Consider the following 20,119-nt stretch of genomic DNA (forward strand, 5'->3'; position numbering starts at 1 on the left):
TAATTGTTGTTAATGCTGACCAGCGATGCACATTTTTTAACCAAATTTAATGTTGTCCATAGGTGTATCGCAATTAAAAGTAAAAATCACATCTCCCCTCCTTGCATCTGCCCTCCTCCTCTCCTCACGTCTCCTCTCCTCCTCCTCTCCTCACTCAGTCTGTACCTCAGCTCTGTCAAAAGGCGGGAACTCCTCTCGTGCTCGCGCTTCTCTACTCGCGGGAGCTCGCGCAGTGTGGGCGGGGCGCGAGGCTTCCCGTGCGTGCCCGCGCTCGCCCGTTTGGCGTACTCCCCGGGAGCGCGCGCTGTGTGGGCGCGCAGGCAGGCGGGGACAAGGATACGTCAGACAAGATGGCGGCGTTTTGAATAACAGTTCTGGCGACCGTTTGTAAAAGGACCGGGAGAGCGGACTATTACCGAGCGTTACCGCTCCCGACCCGGGTGCGGAATGGATTTGTCGGCCCGCTTGTGATTCTCGGCGGGAAAACCACCGCTGCCGGGAGCGCGCATCTGAGAACAGGAGGCCTGACTGCCTGGAGAGAGAGATAGAGAGAGACATCATCACCTCAGAGAGAGACTGACAGTATGTGAGGTGAGATATCGTTACATGTAAGAGGGACTGCTGGTCTGAGGCGAGACCTCACTGTGAGAGACTGACTGCCATTCTGAGGAGAGACATCACTTCATAGAAGATAAAGAGACCACCGGGCCGAGGAGAGGCCTCACTGCTGATTGGAGGTGAGACGTGCCTTCACGAGAAACCCTGACGGTATCCGAAGTGAGACGTCTCACTTGTGAGACGTTCCTTCACAAGTGAGACATCTCTTCACGAGAAACCCTGACCGTATCTGAGGTAAGATGTTCCTTCAAAAGAGAGACTGGCAGTCTGAGGTGAGACGTTCCTTCACAAGTGAGACATCTCTTCACGAGAAACCCGACAGCATCTGAGGTGAGACGTCCCTTCACAAGAGAGATTGCTGGTTTGAGGTGAAACGTCCCTTCACAAGAGAGATCGGCGGTCTGAGGCTAGACGTTGCTTCACGAGTGAGACATATCTTAATGAAAAATCCTGACAGAATCTGAAGTGAGACATCCCTTCAGAAGAAAGATTGGCAATTTGAGGTGGGACGTTCCTTCATGAGCAACCCTGACAGTATCTGAAGTGAGACATCCCTTCACAAGAGAGACTGACGGTCTGAGGCACGACGTTCCTTCACAAGTGAGGCGTCTCTTCACCAGAAACCCTGACAGTATCCAAGGTGAGATGTCCATTCACAAGAGAGACTGGTGATCTGAGGTGAGACGTTCCTTCACAAGTGAGACATATATCTTCACGGAAAACCCTGACAATATCTGAAGTGAGACATCCCTCCACAAGAGACTGAGAGTCTGAGGCGAGAGGTTTCTTCGCAAGTGAGACATCTCTTCACAAGAAGCCCTGACAGTATCTGAGGTTAGACGTCTCGTCACAAGAGAGACCCTGATTTTATCTGAGGTGAGACGTCCCTTCACAAGAAACCCTGAAAGTGTCTGAAGTGAGACATCACTTCCTGAAAAGGCAGCCAGTCTTAGAAGAGACTTCCATAGAAAACCTGCCAGTATCTGAGGTGAGACATCACTTCACAAGACAGAGACTGCTGATCTAAAGGAGAGACTTTACTTTATGAGAAGCCCTGCTGATCCGAGGAGAGACTTCACTTTGTGGAAGACACTGCTGCGCTGAGGTGAGACATCACTTTGTGAGAGAGACTGCATGTTTGAGCTGACACTAGAGAGGGTCTGAAAATCTGTAAAAATACATCCCCCTCCCTTAAGGGGGAGAGACAGACACGTTGCCCCATAATAGACTGCTAATCTGTAAGAGAGACAAATCTTGAGACTATGTGACTTGTGCTTAGAGACCATACCATGGAGAGAAACAGTCCACCTGGGCTGGGAGAACAGTTTCTGAGAGGCAACCATCTCACTATGCATAGAGACAGCTGGTCTGAGGAGATTGACCCCTTTAGGAGTGATCATGGAAGAGACAGATGGTCTGAGAATGAGGATAACCTTCAGAGAGAGAACCCCCACACCTTAGAGGGAGAGAGCCTCCTTTTAGATAGAGACAGCTTGTCGGAAGAAGATGACCAGCCAATGAAACCTATTGAGAGAGACAGACAGTCGATATCTGCAAACGGAGACACCGTGGGCTTTGAGTTTATGGGAAGACATCACCCAGTGAGGAGTAGATATGAAAGAGAACGTGTCATGGCCCAAGACTATGACCCACCCTATGAAGGTGACAGTCTGTCCATAGAGAACTCCTACTCCCCAAGAGGGGGTAATGAGAAAGCAGGTGACCCTGCAAAGGGCTATGATAGACTTTCAGTAGACCGAGCACACACCATGAAGGATTTTGAAAAGCAGATCACAGAGTTAAAGAAAGAGAACTTTAACCTGAAGCTGCGCATCTATTTCTTGGAGGAGCAAGTGCAGAGACATTGTGACAACAGCAGTGAGGAGCTCCACCGCATGAACATAGAGCTCAAGGTGGAGGTGGAGAGCTTAAAACACGAGTATCAGGAGAAGCAGAACCTCCTTATCAGAGCATCTAAAGCCATGGAGAGCCTTGCTGGGGAGCATAACGTCACCATTCAGCAGCTTAAGAATGACCATCTCAAGCAGCTTCGGGACCTGGGGGAGGCCAGTCGCCAAAAACTCCAGCTGTTAGAGGAACTAAAACATGAGAAAGCGGAGCTGGAGAAAGTCTGCGTGCTCTTGGACCAGGAGCGAATGCAAAGGTTTAACGCAGAAGAGCGATTGCTGGCGATTAAAGAACAGTACAACAAGAGCATGGGGATATTGGAGGAGAGAGACTGGATTATACAGTGCTTAAATGAGACTTTACGCTCTAAAGATGCTTTAATTACTCAGCTGGAGAAACAGATTCACACCATGATGCCAAGCGACACTTCCAATGGGAATGCAACAAAGACTGTCAGTTTGCTCCCAGAAAGCGACCTACAGGAAGGTCGCTCGCAATCTCCAGGACTAACGTGCAAGGACTGCCTTGCAACCAAAAGCTCAGAGGAGACAGAAGAAAATGCTAACGAATGGCAAAAGAAAGTTAAAGAAATGGGCAACGTTATAAATGAGCTGCAGCAGAAAGTGGAAGAGAGTAAAGCGGGATTAGCCAATGAAGAGAAAAATGCCATGAAGCGGGATAAAGCTATACAGGGCCTCACGTTGGCGTTAAAGAAAAAGACAAAAGAAAACGAAAAACTTCTGAAGGAAATCGAAAATCTGAACGCCACCTTAGCAGAAGCAAGGGAGCCCAGCCTGTGTTACCAAAGCCTCAGAAAAGACAGTGATCCCGATTATAAGAAGCTCATCATAACTATTCAAGCTCAGCAGGATCTATGCTCCCGGCTCCACGAATACGAGAGGGAATCGGGAAGCCTACAAAAAGAGCTTGACGCCATCGTAATGCTTCGCAAATGGCTGGAAAGAGATATTCAGTCTAACCAAGACCTGAGGAAGATTTTGGAAGCCCAGATCATGGCAAAATATAGAGAAAGCGACACCATGTCATTTCCTGGGGATCAGACCTCCTATCTAAGTATATGCCTCGATCACTTGGATGAGAATAACATGATGGAAGCTGTTAACCGGGCTCTCATGAAAGCAACGGAAACGCAAACCATGCTGAAAACTTCTTCTCTGACTGAAGAAAGCTTAAATAATTCGCAGGATAGCAAATTAGAGCTGTCCATCATTGAGAAGGACGCAAAAGATGAAAGCGCGGAGGCAGCTGCTGCCACACACCCTAAGCATGCGTTCACAGAACCCAACCAAATCACGGTATCGTCTTCCACGCAGACCGCATTGAAGCACTATGCTGACCAAGCCATTCTCGTTGACGGTTTTGCGTTTGGAAAAGAAACCTCGGAAAGTATTAAAAATAGAGATGAAAAAGTCCTCAGTAATGCAGAGAGCCTCCGGTTTACGCCAGACGTTCAAAAAAGTCATAACGACAAACAACAAAAGTGTTTTTCAAACAACCTGACAAAATCCAGAATTCCGGTTCTTTTGAAGTCTCCCTTGAGGAGACGGATTAAAACTGAGGCCTTCCTTACGTCAAGCGAAAACGACCACGTCTGTCTTGAGAAAGAATTGCAAGAAGAAAACAACAGACTGCTGGAAGAGTTAGCATGTGCTAAACTTGAAATAGGGGCTCTTAAATCAAACAAAGGTACTTCCCAAGGCTGGGATGATTCTGATAGCGCTGGGGTTGAGCCTTTGAGGCCAATCTTACAAGACCTTCAGGTTGGGAGACTAAGTGGACTAAATCAACACGTTTGCCTTGAGAAAGAATTGCAAGAAGAAAATGTCAAACTACTAGAACAGTTGGAATGTGCTAAACTTGACATAAAGACCCTTCAATCAAACAAGGAAAAACCTAAAGGCTGGGATGATTCTGATAATGCTGGAAATGAGCCTTCAAGGTCGATCTTACAAGGAGACCTACAGGCTGAGAGACTAAGTGCATTAAATGAACATGTTTGCCTCGAAAAAGAATTGAAAGAAGAAAACCACAAACTCCTAGAACAGCTAGCAAGTGCACAACTTGAAATAAAGGCCTTTAAATCACACAAAGAAAAATATAAAGGTACTCCACAAGGCTGGGATGATTCTGATAACGCTGGGAATGAGCCTACAAGCCAGATCTTACAAGGAGAACTACAGGCTGAGAGACTGAGTGGATTAAATGAACATGTTTGTCTCGAAAAAGAATTGAAAGATGAAAACCACAAACTCCTAGAGCCGCCAGCAACTGCTAAACTTGAAATAAAGGCCCTTAAATCAAACAAGGAAACCCCTACACAAGGCTGGGATGAATCTAACCATGCTGGGAATGAATCTTGGAGGCAGATCTTACAAGGAGACCTACAGGCTGAGAGACTAAGTGGACTAAATGAACATGCTTTTCTTGAAAAAGACTTGCAAGAAGAAAACCGCAGACTACTAGAACAATTAAATTGTGCTAAACTTGAAATAAAGGCCCTTAAATTAAATCAGGAAAAAGGTTGGGATAATTCTGATAACGAGCCTTCAAGGCAAATATTACAAGAAGACCTACAGGCTGAGAGACTAAGTGGATTAAATCAACATGTTTGTCTTGAGAAAGAATTGCAAGAAGAAAACCGCAAACTACTAGAACAGTTGGAATCTGCTAGACTTGACATAAAGGACATTCAATCACACAAGGAAAAACCGAAAGGCTGGGATTATTTTGATAACACAGGGAATGAGCCTTCAAGGCTAATCTTACAAGGAGACCTACAGGCTGAGCGACTAAGTGGATTAAATGGACATGTTTGTCTTGAAAAAGAATTGAAAGAAGAAAACCGCAAACTACTAGAACAGCTAGCAAGTGCTAAACTTGAAATAAAGACCTTTAAATCACACAAAGAAAAACCTAAAGGCACCCCACAAGGCTGGGGTGATTCTGACAATGCTGGGAATGAGCCTACAAGCCAGATCTTACAAGAAGACTTACAGGCTGAGGGACTAAGTGGATTAAATCAACATGTTTGTCTTGAGAAAGTATTGCAAGAAGAAAACAGCAGACTACTAGAACAATTAGAAAGTGCTAAACTTGAAATAAAGGCCCTCAAATTAAGCAAGGAAAAAGATTGGGATAATTCTGATAACGCTTGGAATGAACCTTCAAGGCTGATCTTACAAGGGGATCTTCAGGCTGGGAAACTAAGTGGACTAAATGAACATGTTTGTCTTGAAAAAGAATTGCAAGAAGAAAACCGAAAACTACTTGAAGAGTTAGCATGTGCTAAACTTGAAATAAGGGCCCTTAAATCAAACAAGGAAACCCCTAAAGGTCAGGGTGATTCAGATAATGCTTGGAATGACCCTTCAAGGCTGCTCTTACAAGGGGACCTTCAGGCTGAGAGACAAAGTGGATTAAATGAACACGTTTGTCTTGACAAAGAATTGCAAGAAGAAAACCACAAACTTCTGGAAGAGTTAGCATGTGCTAAACCTGAAATAAGGGCCCTTAAATCAAACAAAAGTTGGAATGATTCTGATCACGCTGGCAATGAGCCTTCTAGGTTGATCTTACAAGGAGACCTACAGGCTGAAAGACTAAGTGGGCTGTCTGGACAATTAAAATATGCACAGAACGAGGTGGGAAAGCTTCAGCCAGTCGAAAATGTAGTTAAAAGCACCGAATCTGCATACAAATTGGAAAAAGCTGAACAAGAGAAGATGGATTCTTTATTTCAGGCATTCCATAGGGAACTACAGTTAAGAAATGACAAGTCTGCACTGGATAACAACCATCCATTAAATTTGACTGAAATCGCAAATAACAGTTTGGCCCTGGATATTGCAGATGTAGCAGAGAGAGATCTGTCTGCACAATCCCAGCACAAGGAGTTGCAGTTGGAGAACCTCAGGCTTGTTGAGCAGCTAAAATCTGCCCAGATGGACATTGAGAAACTTCAGTCAAGAGAGGTTCACTTACAAAACAAAAATGCTCTATCTGATTTGGATAGTGCCTACAAAAAGGAAGACGCAGCTGTGAGGACCTTAGTAAAAGAACTGCAGCTGGAAAACCAAAGGCTGGTTGAACAGTTAAAGTGCGCACAAGTCGAGATTGAGACACTTCGGGAAGAAAAAGCATCGGAAGACAACAGCTTCAGACTTGATAACGTAGACACGGAGGATAGAGATTCTGAACATTCTTTCATCGATAAAACAATCACAAACTCTTTCGGCTTAAGCGAAATCCACAACGGAAACCCAGATTTTGAACTCCAAGTCAACAGTCACAATTTTACTTGCCAAAATATTGCCGGACTATGCTGCCACCATGAACGATTCTGTATAGAATGTGCCAATAATCAAGAAACTCTCATATTTCAGTCTTCCAGCTTTAAGAAGGTCTCCACAATACAGAAAGAGTGCAAGCTTCTTACAGTATCTCAATCTCATAGACCATTTGAAGACACCTCCTTGTCTAAGTATGATTTGCTGGTACAGTCGCAAGCTCGGGAACTGTCTCATCAAAGGCAAAGAATAAAAGAGAGCCACAATCTGAGCGTTGTGTGTTCAAAGAACTTTATTAATGTCATCAAAGCATTTGAAGATCTCATCTTGACTGCTAGCTTAGATTCCAACATCGCTTTGGGTTTCCAGGAACAGCTTGCTCAGACGGTTGAATGGCTGAAAGAGCTGGAGTATAAACTTAGCGATGCTTACTATGGTGAAGACGACGCCAACAGCGACCACTCAGCTGACAGCTTGTTGTATACACCGTCACGCCTAGTTCCTGGACACAAAATGTGGGCGGATAAACATGGCTGCCATGTGCTTGGCTTAGTGGAAGACTACAATGCTCTCCGTAAGCAGATCCTTGAAGCAAAAACTGTCCTGGAAGAGACCGAGGCTTTCCTAGACCACGGTGTGCAGACAGCAGTGCTAAACATGACCGAACATTTTGGTAACATCTTTTTTGAAAAGTTCAACAGAACCAAGCAGTCTCTGGAGGAGGCAAGCTGCCTGCTGAAGCTCCTATGGAGGGTATCCTTGCCCCTGCAGACGCACAGCTCCTACAACATCCGCCAGGTGGAAGAGACCAACCTTGAGATGACCCAACTTCGTAAGAGGGTTCTGGAGCAAGATAAGTTGTTGTCTGGGATGGTGAAAAGGGTCTACTCTGAAAACCAAATGAAGGAGGACATTGAGAAACTTATTTTAAATCAGCTCGCAATGACTCACAAAATATTAAAGCGAGCAAAAGGGAATCTAGCGGTTCAGGTAGTGGACAAGCAATGAAAAAGTAACTGCTGGTTTTATGTTGGGTAGAGTGAAGAACTTTTGTCAGGTTTTTAATTGTCCTTGTTGAGATGGTTTCCCTTTTATTTATTTTTTGTTCTGGTTCAGATTTTTATTTGCATTCAGAACTTTTGATCATAATTGTTGTATTCAAGCTTAGAGGTATGACTTTCCAAAAAAAAAAAAAATCAAATATACTCACCTAGGTGGATGCAGCATTGATCTGATGATGCATCTGTTCTCCCGCCAGCTCTGTAGTAAAAACCGAGCGATCAAAAATCATTGATCACTCAGTTCTCCCCCTCCGCTCTGAGCAGAGACCTGTGTGTGTGGGGGCGGGAGTGGCTGACTCAGGCTCTTGGTGGATTGCTGAGAGGCTGAGCCAGGTGCCGATCCAGGCTTCTGTGTGGATCTCCACCATATGGTTGCAGTCTTTCCCCAGCCTGCAGTGGCTGTGAGATATCAGCTGACAGCGGGCTTCAGGTCCGATTTTGGTCCAAATTTTGCCTGAATTCTGACCTGAAACGGAGCAGAAGACGCACAGGACTCCTGTGCAACTCGCTTAGCAGCTGTCCCGGAGCTGTGTGAACCTGCTCCATTGAGAGCCGGTCACAGGCTCCTAACATGCAAATTGAATGTGGAGGAACTTGCATCCAATTCGTCAATAGTGTGAACCCAGCCTTAAAAAGGTTACTTCACCTTAACCAGAAATCTGCCTATGCAGGTAAGGGGTGCCTGTACGTAAAAAAACAAACTGCAGCTTTAACTAAAGTTTAAATAACACCCTTGCTATAGGTGTAGGCTATATACGTACCTTTCCAAAGGCAGACTGAAAAACTCCCAGGTATTCATCTTATCTCATCTTGTTGCTAGGTTGTTTCTAAGGCATTCCCAGCCAATTCAACCCCCTTTACAATGCGTATCCTCTCCCCTGTTGGAGTAGCGCTGATCTCGGCAATACTGCAACAGAGAAGTAAGTGGACCGCACATATGCCGGGGTTTGAGAGCTCAGTGCTGTGATAGTGGAGCAGTAATGGCTGGGAGTGTCTTAGCTACATCCTAGCAACAAGGCACCACCACATAGCAATGGCATCATCCAATTTTAGTCAAAGCTGCACAGTTTTTTTTATCTACAAGCACCATTACATGCATAGGCAGTTTTTTTTGGGGGAACTAACCCTTTAACAGAGGCAACGCAAAAAAAACTCCATAACAGCCGTGTGTTGGGACCCTCCTAGTTCCTTTTAAAGCTTTAGGACCCATTTAGACAGGGAGGAGGAATCTGCTATGCTCAGTAGGGGGATCTGTCCACTGAACCCCTGCTGAGCAGAGCGGGCAGATGACCAGTCCGTGTCCGCTCAGTTAATGCAGAGCAGACATCAAAGTTGCACGGCAAGTCGTTCCCCATGTTTTCCAATCATACCCGTTCATATATGCGCGACCTAAAGTTGCAGCGACTGCAAAGTAGTTCATGCATTATTGTGGTCTGACTTTCATACAACTTGAGGGCCACAGACTTCAATGTTAACGCTTCAAAAGTTGCATGAAAGTCGTAACCTGAATGTTATACAATGCAACTGGTGTTCAGCAGTTGTCCATTATCACTGGTCAAAGCCGAAGTCATATCCAAGTGGCACCCATTTGAAGTTGCACTACAAAGTCGGCACAACTTTGGGAGTCGTACATGGAGCCTTATTGTCCTTTGGGATGGCCAGAGAATTCGTCATATTATCACAAGTATCTTTAAACTAGTATTTAAGGCTCCTTTCGCACTTGTATGACTTAAAGCAACGCCTGTGTAATCTTGGGATCTATGGAGCTCGAGTCGCATCAAAGTCGGAACCAAAGTAGTGCAGGGACAGATATGAATTTTACTCATTGGAAATCCTGGGGTACAACTTGTCCTGCGATTTTGCAGTCGTCCCAAGTTGCACAAGTGTAAAAGGGGCCTTAAAGTATCTCGAAAAACATCCGTCACCAGAACAAGAAGTGTCGGGAAATCTCACCTATTTTGCTAAGTTGCCATGTTGCGTTTTATACCGAGTTACTAATTGTATTCATACTGCCTGGTGTGACCCGGTATGGTTTTATATATATTTTTTGGCTGTACTTTATCCTTTTATTGGTATATCCTGCTTGTAAAGTTTTAAGTTAATGATTTCTATATATTTGTAAAGAGTGGATACCGATTTTATTTTCACAATCGTTTTGTGCCTTTTTATTTTTTGCCATGCTTGTTTATCTTTTGATTATACCATTGACCAGGGGGTCCCATTGCTTCTGGGAAGTATCAGGCACCTTATACTCTTAGGCCCCATACACACTATCAGATTTTTGTCTTCAGATTTACCCAAACCATATAATATGAGGTCAAACCTTAAAGTGGAGTTCTGCTTAAAAAAAAAAAAAAAATTAAGTCAGCAGCTACAAATACTGCAGCTGCTGACTTTTAAAGCGGTAGTAAACCCGCTGATTTTTTTATTTTATTTTTTTCCATACCTGTAAGGGAAAAGGCATAATGAGCTAGTATGCACCGCATACTAGCTCATTATGAAATACCTTAGAACGAGGCCCCGACATATCGCCCGATACATGCCGAGGGAGCTGACATGTTTCCTCGGCGTGTCTTCCGAATATCGCGGCTCCGGCGCTGTGAGTGGCCAGAGCAGCAGGGTCCAGCGTCTGCCGGGCTTCCAGCCGAGAAACCCCGGAGCGCATGCGCTGCTGCAGTCAGCGGCTCATTGCCAGGGGAATATCTCCTAAACTGTACAGGTTTAGGAGATATTTTTTTTACCTACAGGTAAGTCTTATTATAGGCTTACCTGTAGGTAAAAGTAAAAAAAAATAGACTATACAACCGCTTTAATAATCAGAAACTCACCTGTCCAGGGTCCAGCGATGTGGAGGAACGAAGCCCGCTCATCTCCCCGTCCTCTCTGCGGCTCTGGTATTGTCACTGTGGGCGCTCGGCTGTGAAGTACTGCGCATACGCGAGCCGCGATGTGACTGGCCGGGCAATCATCTGGGACATGTGACGCGTCCCAGATGATTGTCGAAGGGGGGAGAGGGTAACTTGCTTCTGGTGATGCGGTGCGCCAGGAGGAAGTGAGAGCTGGGACCCTCTAAAAAGAGGGTTTCCGCTCCACCCAAAAAATGACATGCCAAATGTGGCATGATAAGGGGGCCACCTTCCCTTAAAGTGCAAGTTCCATTTTTGGGTGGAACTCCGCTTTAACCGGTTCCCGGCCGCTGCAGTAGAATGGCTCCCCCTGGACGAGCCACTGTCGCTGTACATCGGCCCATTAAGATGCTGTAGGAGGCACGTGCCTGCAGCGCGTGCCCGGAGCCAATGCGATGACCTCCGGCACCCGCGATCACTCCTGACAGAGCGAGAACCAAATCTGTGTGTGTAAACGCAAATCCCCGGTTCTCTCAGGGGAGAGGAGACCGATCGTGTGTTCCTACTAAGTAGGAACACCAATCTCTCTCCTCCCCTAGTCAGTCCCATCCCCCCCTACAGATAGAACACACTTAACCCCTTGATCGCCCCCTGGTGTTAATCCCTTCCCTGCCAGTGACATTTATACAGTAATCAGTGCATTTTTAAAGCACTGATCGCTGTATTATTGTCAAAGGTCTCAAAAATGTGTCCAATTTGTCCTCCGCAATATCGCCGTCCCGATAAAAATCACAGATCGCCGCCATTACTAGTAAAAAAAATAATAATAATAAAAATGCCATAAAATTATCCCCTATTTTGTAGACGCTATAACTTTTGCGCAAACCAATCAATATATGCTTATTGCAGGGTTTTTTTTTGTTACCAAAAATATGTAGAATACATATCGGCCTAAACTGAAGAAAAATTTTTTTTTAAAACAAAAAAAATTGGGGATATTTATTGGTAAATCTGAAGACAAAAGTCTGCAGAAACTCTAATAGTGTGTGTGGAGCCTTACAGCTGGCATCACCTCCTGCACTATGAAAGTCGGGAGAAGTGTGTTTGTTACCTGACACCCCCTCCCACCCCCTGAGGTTTCTGCGCCTTTTTTTCGGGAGGTGAAGGGGCACATTAAATAGGCGTACCTAGCCACTGTGGGGGAAGGTCGACTTTTACTTAAGAAGACTCCGCTATGTATTTCAGCAATACCGTGGGGTTGATTTGCAAAATCTGGCGCACCTCGGCATGGTAGCCAGTCGGCTTCCAGGTTTTATTGTCAAAGCTTAATTGAACAAGATGAAGTTAGAAGCTGATTGGCTACCGTGCAGAGGTGCACCAGATTTTGCACGCTCCAGTTTTAGTAAATCAACCTCGGGGTGTACTATATAGCAGCCATTCTCAGCCAGGGTTCTTTCAGGGCTGGCTGGGGGTTCCTTGAGCTGTGGCTGACTGACCTCCCATCCAATGGTGCCACCATAGGTCCACTTGGCAGAACCTGCAGTATGACTGCAATGTTGTCATTTTACCCACCAATGTAAGGGGTACATTCTTCCCACCACCAATGTAAGGGGTACATTCATCCCACCACCAATGTAAGGGGTACATTCTTCCCACCACCAATGTAAGGGGTACATTCTTCCCACCACCAATGTAAGGGGTACTTACTTCCCACCAATGTAAGGGGTACATACTTCCCACAACCAATGTAAGGGGTACATACTTCCCACAACCAATGTAATGGGTACATACTTCCCACAACCAATGTAATGGGTACATACTTCCCACAACCAATGTAATGGGTACATACTTCCCACAACCAATGTAAGGGGTACATACTTCCCACAACCAATGTAAGGGGTACATACTTCCCACAACCAATGTAATGGGTACATACTTCCCACAACCAATGTAAGGGGTACATACTTCCCACAACCAATGTAAGGGGTACATACTTCCCACAACCAATGTAAGGGGTACATACTTCCCACAACCAATGTAAGGGGTACATACTTCCCACAAACATTGTAAGGTGTACATACTTCCCACCAACAATGTAAGGATTACATACTTCCAATGTAAGGGGTACATAGTTCACATATAAGGGGTATATACTTCCCACCACCAATGTAAGGGTACATACTTCCCACAAACATTGTAAAGGGTACATACTTCTATTGTAAGGGGTACATACTTCCCACAAACAATGTAAGGGGTACATACTTCCCACCGACAATGTAAGGGGTACATACTTCCCACAAACATTGTAAAGGGTACATACTTTTAATGTAAGGGGTACTTACTTCCCACCGACAATGTAAGGGGTACATACTTCCCACAAAAAATGTAAGGATTACATACTTCCAATGTAAGGGGTACATACTTCCCACCAGTGTAAGGGGTACATACTTCCCACCAATGTAAGGAGTACATACTTCTAATGTAAGGGGTACATACTTCTAATGTAAGGGGTACATACTTACCACCACCAATGTAAGGGGTACATACGTCCCACAAACAATGTATGGGGTACATACTTCCCACCGACAATGTAAGGATTACATACTTCCAATGTAAGGGGTACATAGTTCACATATAAGGGGTATATACTTCCCACCACCAATACTGTACCCCTTACACTGTTGGTGGTATGTTCTCTTTTCTTTCCCCAATGACCCCCCCAATAGAGTAATCTTGCTAGAAGTTCCCTGGGACCCGAAAGTTATTTTCTCCGGGGTGAAAAGGTTTAGAAAGGATGCTATGTGGGCTGAATTTACACAGCTATAAGACTTGTTATTTGATATATTTGGCTTTATTTTCAGCTTTTATTGCAAATATGTTATCCATATAGTAAGCTCAGTCTTATGTCACCGGAGAGGTGGAAGTAACAGATACATATCTATCTATATCTGTATAGATAGATACGTATGTATAGATATATATTTATTATTATTATTTTTATTTTTTGTGGCCCTTTGCTTCATCTGTGTTGGCATTTGCGGCTGGTCTGTTTGCTGCCCTGTTGATCTGCCTGAGTGAAGTCCGTACCTCCAGCCCACATGGCGGCACTTTGTCCTTCAGGCCATTGTCACTGAGCAGTGCATTGTGGGAGGAAGGAGAGAGTCACATGTCACCTGGAGGTACAGGGGACCTTCTATACTCTGACAGGTGAACGGGGCGCCTGGGGAGCAAACGGAAGGGCAAGTGTCCGAGCAGAGAGGACGAGCTACGGAGCCATCTTTTTATTTTGCCCCGCATGGGTTAGCACAGGTTCACTTTACCATGTAACGCTGCTTTTCCATGTTTATTAAAGCAAACCTTTCCTATAGAGATAAGGAATAACTTTCACTCCCCGGTGCCAGATATACACTATATTACCAAAAGTATTGAGACACACCTGCCTTTACACCCACATGAACTTTAGGCCATTGCGGGTTCCCCGCATCCAATACGCAACAGCAGTTATAGCTGCAAAGGGAGGACCAACCCAATATTGAACCCTATGAACTAAGACTGGGGGAGGGGGGGCATTAAAGTTGATGTAAAAGCAGGCGTCCCAATACTTCTGGTAATATAGTGTTTCCTGGCTGCCCTTCCTCTGTACCACAGCTAAACTCAAACATCTACATGTAAAACTCAATGCTTACCCCCCATCAATTTAATATTGAGGTAATACATTTAATGCATAAAGGCTGAGCTCTGATAGTACCACCCTAAAATATACAAATGTTTGGGTGGAGTTTTGCTTTAATATTTAAAAAAAAAGGCCTGGTTTATACAATGGGGGAGGGGGGGAGGGGGGCGACGACACCTATTGGTAAAATGTGTTCATTATAACTAATTGTAGAAAAGTTTATTGATTGGTTTTCATGATGATTATTGCACTATTTGTTGGAACTAAACACAAAATCTTTATTTGTCGTTTTGGCTGCATCATTACCGCTCTTTTTTGTTTGTTTTTTTGCTCTGTCAGTATCTTTTCAGTGTTATTAAAGTGCGTGTCCCTTTATAAAGGCCTTTGTTTATTACCTCTCCTCTGGTGTGGTCTGTTTTTATCTGAAGAACTCGTTTGATGTGTATTTTATTTAATGTTTATCCATACTTCAATACTGTATCATGGAACATTGCTGGACGTGAAAGTCACTCCTGGCTAAACCTGACGAGTCTTAAAGTAGAACTAGAGGCAAAACTTTTTTTTTTTGTTTTTGGATAGAGCAAGGGAGGGTTATAACCCCTGTCAAAAAAATTTTCGCATTCTGTGTCCCTTTGTGGAGATTTCCCTTCACTTCCTGTCCCATAGCCAAACAGGAAGTGAGAAGAAATCCCTGAAAACTAAGGGAATTCTTTGGGGACCCCCCCCCCCAGGTCTTCATTGGAAGATTTCCCCTCTACTACTTTTCTGGGAAAAACCCAAAATTTGAGTTTTTTTTTTTTTTACGTCTGTGTCCCATTGTGGAGATTTCCCTTCACTTCCTATCCTATAGCCAAACAGGAGGTGAGAGGAAATCCCTTCAAATTAAGGGAATTCCTTGGGGACCCCCAGATCACCAGAACTGGTGTCCCCATTGGAAGTTTTCCCTTCTTACTTTTCTGGTGACAAACAAAAATTGAAGGGTTATAACCCCTGTCAGTTATATATTTTTTTAGCCATCTGTGTCCCATTTTGGAGATTTCCCTTCACTTCCTGTCCCATAGCCAAACAGGAAGTGAGAAGAAATCCCTGCAAACTAAGGGAATTCCTTGGGGACCCCCCCCCCAGGTCCTCATTGGAAGATTTCCCCTCTACTAACTTTCTGGGAAAACCCCAAAATTGGAGGTTTTTTTTTTTTACGTCTGTGTCCCATTTTGGAGATTTTCCTTCACTTCCTGTCCCATAGCCAAACAGGAAGTGAGAAGAAATCCCTGCAAACTAAGGGGATTCTTTGGGGACCCCCCCAGGTCACCAGAACTGGTGTCCCCATTGGAAGTTTTCCCCTCTTACTTTTCTGGTGACAAACAAAAATTGAAGGGTTATAACCCCCGTCGGTTATATATATTTTTTTTGCCATCTGTGTCCCATTTTGGAGATTTCCCTTCACTTCCTGTCCCATAGCCAAACAGGAAGTGAGAAGAAATCCCTGCAAACTAAGGGAATTCCTTGGGGACCCCCTTAGGTCACCAGAACTAGTGTCCCCATTGGAAGGTTTCCCCTGTAATACTTTTATGGGGACAACCCAAAATTGGAAGGTTATAACCCCTGTCAGGTTTTTTTTCACCATCTGTGTCCCATTGTGGAGATTTCCCTTCACTTCCTGTCCCATAGCCAAACAGGAAGTGAGAGGAAATTCTTGCAAACTAAGGAAATTCCTTGGGTACCCCTCAGGTTCTCATTGGAAGATTTCCCCTCTACTACTTTTCTGGGAAAAACACAAAATTTTTTTTTTTTTTTTTCTTTAGAAATAGAACATGTTTCAAATTTTTCCGCCGGACCCGGTTCTTATGGAGAAATCCGCTCGTCTGTGTGCTAGTCCGACAGACAAAAAACAACGCTAGGGCAGCTATTGGCTACTGGCTATGAACTTCCTTATTCTAGTCCGGTCGTACGTCATCACATTCAAATCCGTCGGACTTTGGTGTGATTGTGTGTGGCCAAGTCCATTCATTCGGAAAGTCCGTCGGAACTCTGCCGAAGACCGTCGGACATAGTCCGTCGAAAAGTCCGGTCGTGTGTATGCAGCATAACACAAATGCTGACTTACCTGTGTAAATCCGATCATAGACGGTTCAGCAGGCCAGACAGGTCTGTCTATGGGCAGGCTGGTTGTACTGAATTCAGTCTATCGATCAACTTCCTTACAACCAGCCTGTCATTTTTTTTTTTTTTTTGTTTGATCTCAGCCGTGATCAGCGATAAGTGTATTCTGTCGAGTGGGAAACCTCCTGCTGTCAGAATACAATAGCGCAGTGGGGGGGATTCCCCCATCAACACTTGGCGGTGTTAATCAGGGAATCGAGCGATTTTTATTTTTTGTTTTTTTTCCTTCAACCTATGGTCGAAGGAAAGAAAACTGCATATTGTGCGATCTGCCTTACACTCCTTTCCACGGGGCGGACTCCGTTTTGGTTAGCAGGAGAACAGTCCGTTGATCCCCTGCTGATCTGATCTGAGCGGGGACTTATGACAAGGTCCATGTCTGCTTAGTTTTTGTATAGTGGACGCTGACAGAGCCCACTCTATGGACTGCAGGGTGTGATCCGACTCCACCCGGACTCCCCTCCGATCCACCTAGACGGAGGAGGATGGATCCACGTCCGATCTGATCGCAGGAAGTCGGGTGTACATGGACTTGAGTCCGTTTACACCCGACTTCCTCCAATCAGATCGGATGTGGATCCAGCCTCTTCCGTCCAGGCCGATCGGAGGGGAGTCCAGGTGAAGTCAGATAGGGGTGAATGGAGGGACCGATCGGGTCCACCTGAAAAACCTGACAGGCAGACCTGATCGGACCCTTCGTGTGAAAGGGGTCTGAAAAAAGATTTATATACTTTCCTAGATTCAGCTCAATCCAGTCACGTGATCCAGGTTCCCGGGTGCCATCCAGCAGCAGCTGCAGGGGAGAGGAGGGAGCACCAACATCAGATGGAAGCAGTCGCGACCCGTGCATTGTGAACACATGGGTGCTGCCCCCAACAACACCTCCGCTGCTCTCCCTATCCATGTGCCCGGCCCCTTTCAGGACGCCGGGGGTGGGGGGGGTGTGTGTCTTTTGAAGCACGTGATTATTATTTATGGTACTTATATAGTGCTGTCAATTTACGCAGCGCTTTACAAATACATTATACATTCACATCAGTCAGCCAGAGGCTCTAATAGGCATTAAAATAGGGTGGGCTTGGGGGCGCAGAGCGATGCGTCCCGATCACACCCTATTGTGTGACGATATCGAATAAATTTTTGCTATATTCAAAGTAACATACCTCCCCGCCAATCAGGAGGCAGGGTCAGTGATACCTGTCTCCCGATTGGCCAAAGCTTCAGGCACTCCCGTTGGATGCCTAAAGCTTTGGCGGAACAGGAAGAAGACACACGGCTGCGGGAGTAGCAGACGCCTGAGCCGCCGGCCGCATCCTATCCTGGGAGAGGAGAAGAGGACACCGCAGCACGCCAGCCCTAGATCAGGTAGGTGCCGCGACACTGTTGGGTTGATGTCAGTGTCACACCGTGGGCGGGGTGTGGTTGGTGTGTCAAGCCGCAGTCTTCCGGGGGGGGGGGGTGTTGCAGTGAGCACCCCCCCAAAAGAAAAGTCCTCCAGCTGGCACTGAATGGGAGCCTAGCCTATGGGTGACATCACCGCTCCCAAGCATTGTCGTGGTGCTCTCTCCGCCCTCCAGCAGCCGCCAACTCTGGGAAGTCGGATCACATGAGCGGGCTGAGTATTTTTTTATTTTTTTTTTAACACAGGTTAGTCGGCATAGTTGTTAGGACTAAGGCATAGTATAAACAAAAAAGTCAGTGCTACTACCCATACACCACATAGACAGCAGGGCTCCCAGGTGCTTGATCCACAGTCGCTGGCTGAGTAGAGTAATGTAGAAAAAATGATCCGCACTGCACTGGTTGTTGCTCTTAAAATTTCTTCATTTTATTGAATAGCCACAGTGAACAAACGCAGTTTAAGCCAGTTGACGTGTTTCAGCCTATAAGGCCTTAGTCTTAAGCCAGTTAGGACTAAGGCCTCTTTCACACTTGTGCGACCGGAAAGTCGCATGTGTGCGTTGTGTGTTGGGCTCTACTGCACAAGGCGATGGGCGCCAGTCCAAATGAATGTCACCCAATGCATTAACGCTCAGCGCTCGCTCACATTTGTGCATTGTGACAACACACCTGCTCTATGTGCCGTGCGTTTAAGTCAGTTGACGTGTTTCAGCCTATAAGGCCTTAGTCTTAACCCAGTTAGGACTAAGGCCTCTTTCACACTTGTGTGACCGGAAAGTCGCATGATTTTTTGACGTGACTTGAAGCAGTGCTCAAGTAATCCTGAGGCCTATGGACCTCAAATCGCATCAAAGTTGGACCAAAGTAGTGCGGGGACGACTTTGAAGTCGCACATATATGAACGGTACTCATTGGAAATCATGGGGTGTACGACTTGTCATGTAACTTTGCAGGTCCCAAGTCGCACAAGTGTGAAAGGGGTCTAAGACTAGTCAGGTTGAGGCTGGAATTCTACCTTAAGCGTTCCATCGCAATGCATTGACGCAAACCTGTTAACGTGTGTTACGGCGGCGCATTCGTTATGAATGGACTGCCAACTACTGCAATGGGTGAGGAACCGCGCCGGACCCAGCTCGGTGTGTGCGTTGTGTGTTGGGCTCTACTGCACAAGGCGATGGGCGCCAGTCCAAATGAATGTCGCCCAGTGCATTCACGCTCAGCGCCCGCTCACATTTGTGCATTGTGGCAACACATCTGCTCTATGTGCCGTGCGTTGTTGTGCCATTCACAATGAACGACACCGCGCTGCGTTGCACATCGAGCAAGTATGTTTCCACAACGCACAAGTGTGAGCGGGCGCTGAATGGGTTCCAAACAGACTGGTGCACCAAATACCAATGGGTTCATGGGTTCACTCTATTTTACATGTATGACTTGGTATATATACATATATGCACACGCACCCATATACACTCGCCCCTCACCGGCCACTATATTAGGTACAACTTGGTAGCACCGGGTTGAACCCCCTTTTATCTTCATTCTTGGTGACATAAATACAACAAGGTGTTGGAAACGTTCCTCAGAGATTTTGCTCCATAGTGACATGATGGCATCACACAGTTGCTGCAGATTTGTCGGCTGCACATCCATGATGGGAATCTCCCTTTCCACCACATCCCAAAGGTGTTCTATTGGATGAGATCTGGTGAGTGTGGAGGCCACTGGATGAGATGTGGTGAGTGTGGAGGCCACTGGATGAGATGTGGTGAGTGTGGAGGCCATTGGAGGACAGGGACCTCATTGTCCAGTGGTGAGATGATTGGAGCTTTGTGACATGGTGCATTATCCTGCTGGAAGGAGCCATCAGAAGATGAGGACACTGTAGTCATAAAGGGATGGACATGGTCAGCGACAATACTCAGGTAGGTCGTGGTGTGTAAACCATGTTCAATTGGTACTAAGGGGCCCAAAGTGTGCCAAGAAAATATCCCCCACACCATTACACCACCACCAGCCTGAACTGGTGATACAAGGCAGAATGGATCAATGCTCCAAATTCTAACCCCACCATCTGAATGTCACAGTTGAAATCCAGACTCAGACCACGCAATGATTTTTCAATTTTCTGTGGGAGAAGTGGAG

The 20,119-nt window shown here is 45.7% G+C and overlaps 1 protein-coding gene across 1 annotated transcript; it reads left to right on the forward strand.

Annotated features, from left to right (window-relative positions):
- The first annotated feature begins 307 nt into the window (after window positions 1–307).
- LOC143927192 (uncharacterized) lies at window positions 308–14,811 on the forward strand. The gene has a single exon (XM_077451168.1). It carries the CDS (start codon window positions 1,908–1,910, stop codon window positions 7,839–7,841), a length of 5,934 nt encoding a protein of 1,977 aa, XP_077307294.1. The 5' UTR covers window positions 308–1,907; the 3' UTR covers window positions 7,842–14,811.
- The last annotated feature ends 5,308 nt before the right edge of the window (window positions 14,812–20,119 follow it).

This window comes from Lithobates pipiens, unplaced genomic scaffold, assembly GCF_037356315.1.
Source record: "Lithobates pipiens isolate NorthernLeopardFrog02 unplaced genomic scaffold, aLitPip1_a1.2 Scaffold_23, whole genome shotgun sequence".
In the NCBI taxonomy this organism is placed as follows: domain Eukaryota; kingdom Metazoa; phylum Chordata; class Amphibia; order Anura; family Ranidae; genus Lithobates; species Lithobates pipiens.